We start from the raw sequence: 13968 nt of genomic DNA, 5'->3' as shown, positions 1-13968 counted from the left end.
TTAATGTATGTGATCTATATCTTGACTTTCAAAAGTAAGAATTCTATCATTCCTGCCATTTGTCTTGAACATGAAAAATAAGAATGTTTTGTAAGTCTGTGGGTTCTCCTTCACTGACCTTTATCTGTCATAATAATTTAACCATGAGGTTAACATAATTTTTGTTCTTCTCAATGTAAGTGAGCTTGAAAGGAGAATATTACTATTTGATATCCTTGATTCTCTTCTGAACAGCAAGGGTTAATGACATTATCTGAAAATTAGTTTAACTTTTCCACTGTTATTTACAGCAGTAAATTTCATTAGGACATTTCTAGTTTAATTTAAAGCTCGGCTCAATTCTAAACAGTTCAAAACAAGCTCAAAGAGGCAAATTCTATTAGATATATATTTTCAGTTTTAGTTCAAGGTAAGAGCTGTCATGAAGACTTTGGGCCAGTTCTGGAGTCAGTTTAATTTGAACGCTTAAACTTAAAACTACAGTTAAACCATTTGCAGCAACATGGATGGAGCTAGAGGGTATTATGCTCAGGGAAATAAGCCAGGCGGAGAAAGACAAGTACCAATCACTCATCTATGAAGCGTAAGAACAAAGCAAAAATTGAAGGAACAAAACAGCAGCAGACTCACAGAACCCAAGAATGGACTATCAGTTGCCAAAGGGAAAGGGACTGGGGAGGGTGAGTGGGAAGGGAGGGAGAAGGGGAATAAGAGGCATTATGATTAGCACACATAATGTGGGGGGGTGCATAGGGAAGGGAGTATAGCACAGAGAAGACAAGTAGTGACTCTACAGCATCTTACTATGCTGATGGACAGTGACTGTAATGGGGTAAGTGGTGGGGACTTGATAATGGGGGAAATCTGGTAACCACAATGTTGCCCATGTGATTGTGTATGAATGATACCAAAAAAACTACAGATAAAATTCTATTATTTTTCTTTTTACAATAACATTTGCTTCTCCCATTATACATAAATATATCCTTGTCACAAATAAAAAATTTTAAATAGGAAAGCACAATGGAAACAAAAATCACCTTTATCCTACCATTTACAAGTAACCAATGTTAAAATTTTAGTTATGTTCTGCCAGAAATATTCATTCATATACATAAATAACATTATATTCATAACATTATATATATTATTATATTTTATAATCATATATACATGGTAAAATCCTTATCATGTGTTTATAAAATTTTGATCTTACTGGATATACAGCTTTTTAGTTTTTTTTTTTTCCATTTAACAAAATACCTGACACTCATTTTTTTTGGCTTTGTAGGATTTCATCATATGGATGAAATCCTGATTTATTTAATGTTTCTAGTTTTTAAATATTTTAAATTATACAAATATCCTTCTACATCTTCATATACATTGCTGACTAACTCCATAAGACTTATTTCTGAGCAATGGAACTGTAGTGCCTGTTACTCATTTCTCATTGCTAAAAGCCAAAACAATCAGCAAAATGGAGATGAAAGAATATTAGGGGAATCAAAGAAAAAAGTGAGTTACCTGACAGGGTAGCATCAAATCCCATGTCTTCTATTGCTTCTCTCAATGTTTCTGGAGAGGTTAGTAGAGGATCATATTCAACAGTCCCATTGCTGTTTGCAAGGGATACTCGTATAGATTTTACACCTGCCTTTTTTGATATGACATCCTCAACAGACTGCACACAAGAATTACAAGTCATGCCATCAATGTTTATCACAGTTTCTTGAGTCAGAGGCTGGCTAACTAATTTCAAAGGAATTTTTTGAAGAGATGAGCTGGAGGGAGAATTTGAGGTACTCTCAACTTCACTTTTAATACTAACTCTGTATTGCCCTGGTGATATGGCCTCTACTGCTTTTCTCAGGGTTTCTGGAGTGACTGAGTCTGCATTATACTTCACTATGGCAGATCTACCCTCTAAAGAAACTACTATGCTGCTTACGTATTGGAGTGTAGATAAAACACTTTCAATATTTGATACACATGATTTACAATGCATGCCATCTATGATGAGAGTGACTGCGGACTCATTGCTATATGATGGACTCCTCTGCTGCGATCCTTCTGAGGATTTGACTGGTGTGTTCTTTAGACGTTCTATATCAATAGCTCCCAATTTGAGGTACTTGGGCTGTTTTCTGATGAATGCTGAAAAGCCCACAGCTTCAATCTGCTTTTTTATTTCCTCTACTGTGATAAGATGAGGTTGATAAACAATAGTAGCTTCTTGGTTGTCCAGGGAGACTAGTTAATAAAAAGAAAAAGAACTACTTAATTCAGTTATTCCTGTGCTACTTCAGAAAACACTGTAGACCAAATCAATGCCATACATAACTGTTTCTTTCTCGTTGTCTTTATCCTTTCTTAAAATAATTCTGCTCTTTTCAGAAAATGTTATTGAAACAGACTGGAAAAAGGAAAAGATATGACCACTCTGTCTGCAGTCTCCAAGTTTCCGCATGCCTGAATAGAAGTATCTTTGAGGTAAAGAGGAACTAACGCATGTTAAGAGCCCTGAACTCCATGAATTGCCACACCAGCTGCCTTTTCTGTTAGTTCAGGACTCACATAACTTTTAATTATAGTCATTAACTTCACTGACATTAATCCTTGGAATATGCTGCCCCTCAGACTTAAATGATACAGTAAGAGTAAGCATTCTAGTCCCACGAATTCAAAACTCATGCGTAAGAAGCAAAAGTTAAAAGGCCAAAACAGAAAACTAATCCTTACAAAGGAATCAAACAAGTAACACCAGATATATTACCTTTAATTCGTTGAACACCTTGCAGCTTCCCAATTTTTCCTTCAATGGTGCTAGTGCATGATTGGCAGGTCATCCCTTCCACTTTCATCTTCAGTATGACTTCACCTGCTTGAGCCATACAGTAATCTTCACAAGTTCCTGACTTTTTCTCCAGAGTTGCAATATCTAAACTGACATCCCGAACCAGCTCTATTATCTGATTGGCATTCACTATAGAAGGGATTATTGTCACCACTGCCGTTCTTTGCTGAGGGGAAATTTTAATGTCTGCCACACCCTTGGTCTTGAGCAATGTGCTTTGGATATGGTCCCATAGGGGAGCCAGTGAAGCAGTAACAGTTAGAAACACAGTGTCAGTTAAAACAGGGAGAGGGGTAGGATTGTGGAGAATAGCATCAAAGCCCATGTCATCAATAGCTTCCTGCAGGGTCTTTGGAGTCTGCAGTTTAGGGTCATAAATAATAGTTGCATTTTTTTCTTCCAGTGAAACCTTTTGGAAGGAAATTTCAAAAGACAGTTTAATTACATTACATCATGTAAAACTTAAAAATAACAATCACTGTACCACATTCAAGAAGAATGAAACAATTCAATCTAATGGACCTTCTCTATTAGTTCTCATCTTTACCATTCTCTTTGGAAAGAACACAAAATGTATTGAGTACCTAAGGAATGATAAAGCTATGTGTAGGTGTACATGACTCAGGTATGAATCAGGCATTTGAAACACACACATGGACAAACAGAACCTAGAATTTCACAACAAAGTACAAACTACTCTTTCCTACTATTTTCTTTCACAAGTTACTCTGACACCTCACTCTCAACCAATTCAAAAGGTAATAAAGGAAACAGGATCAGCTACAGAAAACAAAGGATGATATGAAATTTAAACTTTCAAAATGTTCAATTAAGGTAACTTTGTTGGTAAGAAAAGATATAAACATGCTAGTTTATGAATGAAGGCAGTATATTCATAGGATTTTGCAGCATATATTCCTCCTATATCCTTCTAAGTTACTATAGCCTAATATTACTTTTGTTCAAAATAAGAGCATCTTTGTTTTGCCTGATTCAATTATCAAAACAATGATTGTATTCTTTTTTTATTCAAGTATCATTAGTATACAATCTTAGATTGGTTTCAAGTACACAACACTGTGGTTCAACAACTACCCATATTATTAAACAATGACTGTATTCGTAAAGCTCAGCTACTATATATAGTTCAACTACTACCATGACTGCAAGCATCTCTTTGGCTGACATCTTACAAAGATTTATGATGTAGTCACACATACACTGAGTTGGAAGTCAGAAGATCTTAATTCCAGTATCAATTATCCACTTATTAGCCCACCACACTCATCAGTTCTGCCATCTGAAAAATGAGGAAATATACCTTCCATGGTTGTTCTAAGGATCTTAGGAATAAATAGATAGGAAAGACGTTCTCTGTAGCAGAGAGTTACATAAAAGTAAACACTGAACAACTAATATTAATCAAGCACTTATATATGCCAGGAACTGGGATTCTCAGGATACAAAGCTGAGCATAATACAGTCACAGGGAGCAATACTAGAACAGAAAATACAGAAAACAGACACTGATTCATCCCTAAGAATATGGGTCAGAAAAGGCTTAAGAGAGATATAATACCTGAATGTTAAAGGACAGACAGAAATATATGAAGCAGGGGAATTCCAGACAAATGGAAGCACAAAAGTCAAGAAGGATGACAGGCTAGAGAATTAGACAACTGCTTTATTATGGGGCCTCTTTTAGGCCAGTAATTGCTTCTTTTTTTTAATAATTACAGTTGAAATACACTATTATATTGGTTTCAGGTGTACAACATAGTGATTCAACATTTATCTACATTATTAAATGCTTACCCCAATAAGTGTAGTTACAATCTGACAACATATAAAAATGTCACAGTATTACTGACTGTATTTCCTATGCTGCATTTACATCCTTATGACTAATTTACCTAATAATGGTCTCATTTATCCTACAGGTAATAGGGAGCCATGAAAAAGTACTTCAGAGAGGAATCATTTTGGAGGCACTGTGGAAGATGATATTTGGGTGTAGTGAAATGACATAGGAGGAGATCAGCTAGGAGATTTTTGCAATTGCAAAAATAGTACAACAGGTCTGAATTGAGGATTGAACACTGGGCAAAGAGAAACAGGGAAGTTCCAAGATACATGTAGCAAGATCTAGTAAGGAGATTACAGAGGGCAAAGGAGATAACTAGGATGACTTATAGGTTTCTGGCTTGAGTCAGTAGAGGGATGGTGATGCCATCAACTGCTACCGAAGACAGGAGGAAACTGGAGGAAGTTAGAGGTTAGAGTGGAGGGAAAGAAAGGTGATAAATTAAATTTTAGACCTGCTGATTTTGAGAGGCAGTAAGGTATTAAAATTCTAAAGACAGTTAAAATATGAGTATTATTATTAGAGATTTCTGGTGAAAATTTTTGCTCCATAAAATATAATTAAAATTTTTGCTCACCAAAATATAATTAAAAGTAATTCCAAGTAGGAAATTTCATTTAAATGGTCTACAATAGTTTTATAGTTAAATATTTCACTCATTTTAATGGACTTCATATATTTATTTCTTCCTTTAGCTTTGGTTATCTGGGTATGTATTTGGTGAAATCTTGACATGTGCCAGGGCATTGGAAGTTTCTAAGACTGATAATTCTGGTTGATCAGCTTGCTCTTAGTTATAAAAGAGATCACCAGCATAAATGATCCAAAACAGAAGAACAGGAAAACAATATATATTTTGTTTTGGATTACACTATATAAAATTTCCTATGAATAAGCTGCAGAATAGCCAAACCACATATACTTCAGACATATTCTTTTGAAAGAGATGAAATATAAATATAGCCACTATAAAATGAAAGCTTTTGTGTCTTTGCATCTTTAAAAAATATAAACATTCAAACTAACGGGGAAAATGGAGAACAGATGAGGGATGGGAGAGGACTGACTACAAAGAGGCAAGCACAAGGGAGCTTTTGGGGGCAATGGGATTATGCTAACCTGGTTGTGGTGATAATTAATCTATACATTTGGCAAATTTTTAAAAAATTGTTAAAATTCACCAAACTAAAAAAAAATTCACAGACCTGTACACCGGAAATAAGCCAATTTTACTGTACGAGAATTTTTTTTTAAATAGAAGTAGCATTATTTCAAGTGTTCAATGGCCAAGGTGGCTAGTGGCTGCCATACAAGACAGAGTAGAAATGAACATTCCATTGGACAGTACTATACTTTTCCTGATAAAGTACAAAACTTTTTCAAAAGGGAGGGGGATTGTTTTCCTTTAGGTTTAAATACACCGTATCTCTTAAACAAGACCTGGTTTTGAGATATTTTTTCCCAAAATGAAGTGAATTTATCAATGTATCGAATGAGAAATTGTTCTTAACACTTATTTCAAAAGCAAAAAACAGTTTTTCACTAGATGGTTTGATATACTTTCTACTGCTTTAGCCTACCTCCTATTTATAAAAGATACAAGGAAATACAGAAACTATGTATATAAATACTATGGGAAAAAGTTGTATTATCCTACATTGTTTTCATGCTGCAGACTGAAACACACTTCCTTATGTAGTAACTTCTATTTAGGTGTTTTAAATCTGGGTAACCACACTTAGCACAAACAAAAATATTCCCCTTTGGGATAATAATAGCAAACTTTTTCTTTGACTGTTAGATTGCAAAGAGACTTTTCAGGTCTAAAGTCTCAAAGGAAACAAAAACAAGCAGCGCCTTTGTTTCTTTTAGAAGAAAATACACAGTGATTATCACAATACTGTTCTGGATGCCAAATCTTTGGGCAGAAAGCTAAAATAACATTTACTTATTCAACAAATATTTACTGAGGGCCTATTATGTGCTTGGCACTGTGCTAGCTCTAGGGATACAGTGGTGAGCAAAAACAGGCACAGACTCCGTAGAGCAGGAAATTGCTGGTAGCAGTCCGATTACGGGTCTGTGCTGCTCACCTTTCACGTGGTCCCCGCCAATGAATACCACCTCCGTGTTCTCCTCACATTGTTCCAAGGCGTCAACAGCTTGTTTTTTTCTCGGAATCTTTCATTAGGAACCAATGCTGTTATTTTATTTTCAGACAGACTACTTTTCCATTATATCAACGGTGTCTCTGAAAATAAATGCCTAACAGTCTACAAAGTATGTATGCGGCTCATAGCCCTCAAAGTGTAAGACTTCACTATATTTAGATGAAGTCAGGAGTGGGAGAGAAGTACATCAAATGTACTCTGTACCCCTCTTGTCCTAGCAGTGGTGTAGAGGGTGCTGTCCACAGGGACTATAAAGATACATTATTTTAATTTGTATGGTGTTCTTTATTTACTGAAATGTCTAAAACATTAAATTCAAGCACGATATATTTTATCTGTATGTGATTTTGGTACAATTTACATACACAGGGCTGCACTACCTATTCTCCAGCAAAATGAAAACCTAGAATCTTGGACAAAACACCCTAACTTGTAAGGGCTTCAGTTCCTTTAAAGACTGGACTAGATAATCCTTTTTAGCTCTTTCTATACAAGCTGTGTTACCACCCCTTCCTGGATTGTCATTAGTACATTTTTCTCTTTAGAATTCCTTCTGATGTGATAATAAAAGGTGATCCAGTTTCCTTTATGGAGACCAGGAAATTCAATAAATTGCCCAAGAAACCTAGCCATTAACTGAAAGAACAAGGGGGCGTCCAGTGGGTCAGGTGAAGACACAACACGCACATGCCCTTGGGCCGCGGCTGGGCGCCCGCTTTTCCTTCCACTTGCAACACGCACTGTCAGTGCTGCTGGAGTAGGTGCGGCAGTAACACGTCTGCTCCGCTTCTGGCCATTGTGCCCGCCACCCACAAGGTCACCATTGCGGTGTGGATGGGCATAAGCATTTACAGGTATGAGAAGTTCACATACCAAATATATCTAATCACATGCAACAGTTAGGCCTGTAACATTTAATATGAACATCGCTATGCCTTCTTGGTTTGATGCCATTGGCCTTTCACCAGATTCACGGGAATATGAACCTGGAATTAAACAATCAGCAGATAATGTAAAGGCTTTGATAGACTGACAGGGGAAGAATGGCATGCCTTCTAACAGAATTATTCTAGGAGTATTTTCTCAGGGAGAGGCTTTATCTTTACACGTTACTCTGACCACAGAGCAAAAACTGGCAGGTGTCACTGTTTTCAGTTGCTGGCTTCCACTATGCATTTCGTTTCCACAGGGTCCTATTAGTGTTGTTAACAGAGATATTCCTATTCTTCAGTGCCATGGAGATCGCAACCTTTTATTTACCTTATCATCTGGTTCTTTTACTGCTGAAAAGCTAAAAACATTGGTAAATCCAGCCAATGTAATCCTTAAAACCTATCGAGGCATGATGCAGTTCATGTCAACAAAAAATACTGGATATCAAGCAATTCATTGATAGACTTCTACCTCCACAACTGACATCAATAAGACGCCTTGTATAGAAGTACCACCAGCATCATTGCACTAGAGTATAAACCTTCTGATCTTCAAACTTCTCATGTTTGCAGTGTTACAATGTTTGAAAAAACACACCAGTGACACAGACTAAATACTTTCTCCTTGAGGGAAACTTATGCATGTATTTGTAAAATATGATCCAGAATATACTAGTATTAAAATAGGTGAAGCACCTAGCTTCTTTTCCCCAATATAATTTAGCAAAATAATAAAACACTGCAACCAGATTTTTTATTTTATCATTTGAGAATTATCAGTATGCTAAATGAAAACTGGTTCAGATTATAAATATGCAGTTAAGATATAAATGATTTATGCATGCTGTGATGTAGTCTATAGACTTATTCCAGAATGACTTAGTCATCATGCAGTGTCTCTATTTTTATACAGGGATTAGTGATTAGTATACACTTAGCAATTATAATACATAGTAAGAATGAGGTGTTATTACATTATTCCTAATAATAGGGATAATGCCTCTAAGTGTCAGTGAAAAGTAATATTATTCTATTTGATTAACAGCCCTTTCATTTTGGGGACCAGAACTTTCTTTACCGAATATTATTTCTATTTAGTATCTTTTTTCCTCTCTATAAAAGAAATGTGTTCTTTCTTTTTATCCTTAATAACAGACCAAATATTGGCCCCTTGCCATAGACATCTCCTGTCAATACATGCTGTACTTTGATATTCTCAATCACAGACATGATGGTACTTAAAATGTATTTATACTTCTACAAAAAAAACAGACATCACTTCAGACTTCCTACACTACCTATTTCTTAAGTCACATCCTAGTCCAAAGTTAATCCTATTTAGTTATTAGACTCTGTTAGTCCAGGTAATGGGAATTACTCTGTGGTTGTATTTTTCACAATCAGATGAAATAATAATTATATCATATTCTGGTATGTCCTGAAATATTTAAGACTGGTCTTAAAAACTAATTTCTAAGATGATTGGCTCTAAGATGATTCTCCTTGTAGCATAGAGTTTCAGTTTACTTATTTTTTTATATATACTTAAAATGAACTACTGTAAGAAATGAACAATCCATTTAGAAAAAATTGCTTTACTTCTTTCTGCCTAAGGACCTACTTGAAATTTTCACTTTAGACATGACTTTTCAGTTTTTGCGTAAACATAAAAGTAGCAGTTACTTGATTTTTTTATGGTATCATTAATATACAATCACATGAGCAACACTATGGTTACCAGATTCCCCCCATTATCAAGTCCCTACAACATATCCCATTACAGTCACTTTCCATCAGCATATGAAGATGCTAGTCACTACTTGTCTTCTCTGTGCTCTACTGCCTTCCCCGTGCACCCCCCTACATTATGCATGCTAATCATTATATCCATTTTTCCCCCTTATTCCTCCCTTCCCATACACCCTCCCCAGTCCCTCTCCCTTTGGTAACTGTTAGTTCATTCTTGGGTTCTGTGAGTCTGCTGCTGTTTTGTTCCTTCAGTTTTTGCTTTGTTGTTATGCTCCACAGATGAGTGAAATCATCTGGTACTTGTCTTTATCCGTCTGGCTTATTTCCCTGAGCATAATACCTGCTAGCTCCATCCATGTTGTTGCAAATGGTAGGATTTGTTTTCTTCTTATGGCTTAATAATATTCCATTGTGTATATGTACCACATCTCCCTTATTCATTCATCTACGGATGGACACGTAAGTTGCTTCCATTTCTTGGCTATTGTAAATAGCACTGCGATAAACATAGGGGTGCATCTGTCTTTTTCAAACTGGGCTGCTGCATTCTTAGGGTCAATTCCTAGAAGTGGAATTCCTGGGTCAAATGGTATTTCTATTTTGAGTTTTTTGAGGAACCTTCATACTGCTTTCCACAATGGTTGAACTAATTTACATTCCCACCAGCAATGTAGGAGGGTTCCCTTTTCTCCACATCCTTGCCAGCATTTGTTGTTGTTTGTCTTTTGGACGTTGGCCACCCTAACTGCTGTGAGGTGATATCTCATTGTGGTTTTAATTTGCATTTCTCTGGTGATTAGCAATGTGAAGCATCTTTTCATGTGCCTTTTAGCCATCTGAATTTCTTCTTTGGAGAAGTGCCTGTTCAGATCCTTTGCCCATTTTTTAATTGGATTATTTGCTTTTTGTTTGTTGTGGCGCATGTGCTCTTTTTATATTTTGGATGTCAACCCCTTATCGGATATGTTATTTGTGAATATATTCTCCCACACTGTAGGATGCCTTTCTGTTCTACTGATGGTGTCCTTTCCTGTACAGAAGGTTTTTACTTTGATATAGTCCAACTTGCTCATTTTTGCTTTTGTTTCCCTTGCCTGGGGAGATATGCTCATGAAAAAGTTGCCCATGTTTATATTCAAGAGAGTTTTGCCTATGTTTTCTTCTAAGAGTGTAATGGTTTCATGACTTTCATTCAGGACTTTGATCCATTTTGAATTTACTTTTGTGTATGGGGTTAGACAATGATCCAGTTTCATTCCCTTACATGTAGATGTCCAGTTTTGCCAACACCAGCTGTTGAAGAGGCTGTCATTTTCCCATTGTATATTCATGGCTCCTTTATTGTATATTAATTGACCATATATGCTTGGGTTAATACCTGGACTCTCTATTCTGTTTCCCTGGTCTATGGGTCTGTTCTTGTGCCAGAACCAAATTGTCTTGATTATTGTGGCTTTGTATCAGAGCTTGAAGTTGGGGAGTGTAATCCCCCTGCTTTATTCTTCCTTCTCAGGATTGGTTTGTCTATTCGGGGTCTTTTGTGGTTCAATATGAATTTTAGAACTATTTGTTCCAGTTCATTGAAGAATGCTGTCGGTATTTTGATAAGGATTGCATTGAATTTGTAGATTGCTTTAGGCAGGATGGCATTTTGATACTATTAATTCTTCCTACCCTAAAGCATGGGATGAATTTCCATTTATTAGTGTCCTCTTTAATTTCTCTCAACAATTTCTTGTAGTTTTCAGGGTACAGGTCTTTCACTTCCTTGGTTAGTTTTATTCCTAGGTATTTTTTTCTTTTTGATGCAATTGTGAAAGCTGTTACTTGATTTTAAATAGTCAAATTTTTCAGATTATTGACTATTATTAATAATTTTTTATAACTTATTTGAAAACAAATTAATGGGTAAAGGTCAGAGCTCAATACATATGGTATACTTACCACACAATGTAATATGTAGCAGAAATGTATGCTTGATACTTTTGAACTGTTATTATTTTTCTGCTGTATTCCAACTGACTAAAACAATGTTAGAAATGCATCTTTAGAAATGGGTGCTAATTGATAATAGAAATAATTTAGTAATGGACTATAAGGAACGTTAATAATGAAGCCATATGTTTGTGTCTAGATTTAAAGTTTTCAAACAATTATTTACTAAGTCATTTTGCTTTGCTTTGAGGAATATAAATTATTGCTTCAGTTGTACAAGTTAGCAAGATCTGATTTATGGAAAGAAATGTGCTGTAATGTGGGAAAATGTAAATCTTTTTCATGGTTTCTATCAATGCAAAATAATTTAATTCTGAAAAAAAAAGAAAATGAAAGAAGTAGGATTCAAGTGAAGGTCTGTGTACCTCCAAATTCCATGCTCTTTCCATCTATAAATGATAAGGCTAGATATTCTTCAGTTTCCTTGAAAAACTCTAATTCTATGCCCGTGATCTGAGCGTTGTTCGGTTGACAGGTAAAAACACCTGAAAAGCATGGAATACTTCTAGTGTTTGCATCAAATTTTACTCCTATGTTTTTCCTCTTACATTTCGTATCTTCTCCCATACTGGTTTAAATTAAAAATTACTTAGACAACATATTTCTTTGGATTTTTAGCAAGATTGACAATTAGTACATTCTAACATTTCCCCCTTTATAAAAGTCACTTTGGGAAAGGTCCTTTGCTAAAGTTTTAGTGTACTGAAATTCCTTTTTTATCTCCCCAGTAATTAATTTACATATGTAATCACAATAAATTCAGGTTAGCATGCTGCTCAGTCAGTGTGGGGGTCTTCAGATAGTTTAAAGTCCACCTTCTTACATTTTCATAACAACTAAATGTAAAAGTAATCAGAAGTTTTGAAAGCTTAAAAGAATTCTGTCATTTTAAAGACTTCAGTCAGAAAAGTGAAATGATTATTAGTTATCTTGAATTTCTAACATGTTCACCATCCACAATATATTTTGACTCAAGTGAAAACTATAATACATAATAGGAATCCCATTTATATTACGTCTCAATATAAATCCTTTTATTGTTTGTTGAAAAAATAATGTGTATATTAATCAAGTAACACTCTATACTGATGCTTCAATATAGGATACTGAAAATTAAAATATCATAAGAGTAAGTCATCAAGCTCTTTAATACTTATCTTATTTAACCCATCTAAATAAAGATTACCTATGAAAATGACTAAGTCAATTTATGAAGCAGCAAAAGACAATTCTTAGAGACTAAGACAATAGCCCAAAAACAATAAAAAAATTCAAAAAGCAAATATCTTTAAATGAAAACAATGCAGAGATTTTGTTAGTTTGTTATTCCAAACATTTCATTTCCACTATTTTAATTGTGTATTTTAATTTTTTTAACCTATTTTTTTCTAATTTTCAAACATATTTTCATTACTTCAAAAATACATTCCCCATTCTCCTTTTATCTTTTATTTCATTATTGTATACTTTTCAAGGCCTTAATTTTATTCCTAAAAATTACTCCAAATTTTACATTTTCAATTTTTAAACACACATTTTTAAAAAATCCAAGATCTATTTGCACTCCTTTTTTATTTTTTTATGCTATTAGCATAGAAGCTTTTCATCTCAAATCTCATCTCTTTTCTCACTATTTAGCCCTAACTGGGATTTTGGTTCTTCTCTTATCTGTAAAAATTCCTTTATTCTGATTATATCCTATTCTTAATATATTTTTAATATATTACCTTTTTCTAGTCTTCATGATGAAACTTCTTGATAAACTTCCTGATTTGCCTTCCTCATTAACATCATCATCAAACACACAATAACTGTTCCCGGACAGGTAAGCTCCTACCTTGAAGTGGATGAGCTTAGCTTTTAAGGTCTGGGACAGGGGTTCTGCACATGGAGCCACGAATTTGATGGTTGTTAAACCACCTACTGGTACATTTTGAGATTGGTCCTATATTATGGAATGCGGCCAGTTGAGGTCACAAAAGAAAGAACACTAATGTAGTGGCTTTGAGTTTTCATATTATACAACTACAAGAAAAGTTAGAACATTCACATCTCCATATTCACTGTTTTAGATTTTATTGTTCCTGCTGAAAGGGAAAATTATTGGCTAAGATTATGATAGGGTTTGCTCTTGAGGCCTTAGGGTCCTTCAAGCTGAGCAATAAGAATATATTTTGAAATATTAAATGTAGAATTTTGGGAAGTGAGCCAGCAGATTGGTGGATTTGTGACATTTTTATATTTGCCAGCATTACAAAGAGGGCTAATCTGCCTTAAAGTACGTATTAAACAGTTTCCCTATGCTTCCTCATATTCTATAGCTGATTTAAGAGTTTAAAAATTATATGCCAATATATTCAACAATCTAGAAGAAATGGAAAAATTCCTAGAAAAATACAA

The 13968-nt window shown here is 34.9% G+C and overlaps 1 protein-coding gene and 1 pseudogene across 7 annotated transcripts in view; one reads left to right on the top strand and one right to left on the bottom strand.

Moving 5' to 3' along the window:
- The window catches only part of ATP7A (ATPase copper transporting alpha), a 194686-nt gene that overhangs the window by 62043 nt on the left and 118675 nt on the right, over positions 1 to 13968 (bottom strand). For all 7 annotated transcript variants that reach the window (XM_057495796.1, XM_036929137.2, XM_036929136.2 and 4 more), the window contains 2 exons: positions 2777 to 3266; positions 1528 to 2253 (listed from right to left, as the gene is read on the bottom strand). In XM_057495796.1, the coding sequence (XP_057351779.1) occupies positions 1528 to 2253; positions 2777 to 3266 (1216 nt within the window). The remainder of the gene's footprint in view (positions 1 to 1527; positions 2254 to 2776; positions 3267 to 13968) is intronic.
- On the top strand, positions 3275 to 12681 carry LOC130681931 (acyl-protein thioesterase 1-like; annotated as a pseudogene).

The sequence above is a fragment of the Manis pentadactyla genome, chromosome X, assembly GCF_030020395.1.
Source record: "Manis pentadactyla isolate mManPen7 chromosome X, mManPen7.hap1, whole genome shotgun sequence".
In the NCBI taxonomy this organism is placed as follows: domain Eukaryota; kingdom Metazoa; phylum Chordata; class Mammalia; order Pholidota; family Manidae; genus Manis; species Manis pentadactyla.
This window is presented reverse-complemented; position numbering and strand designations above follow the sequence as displayed.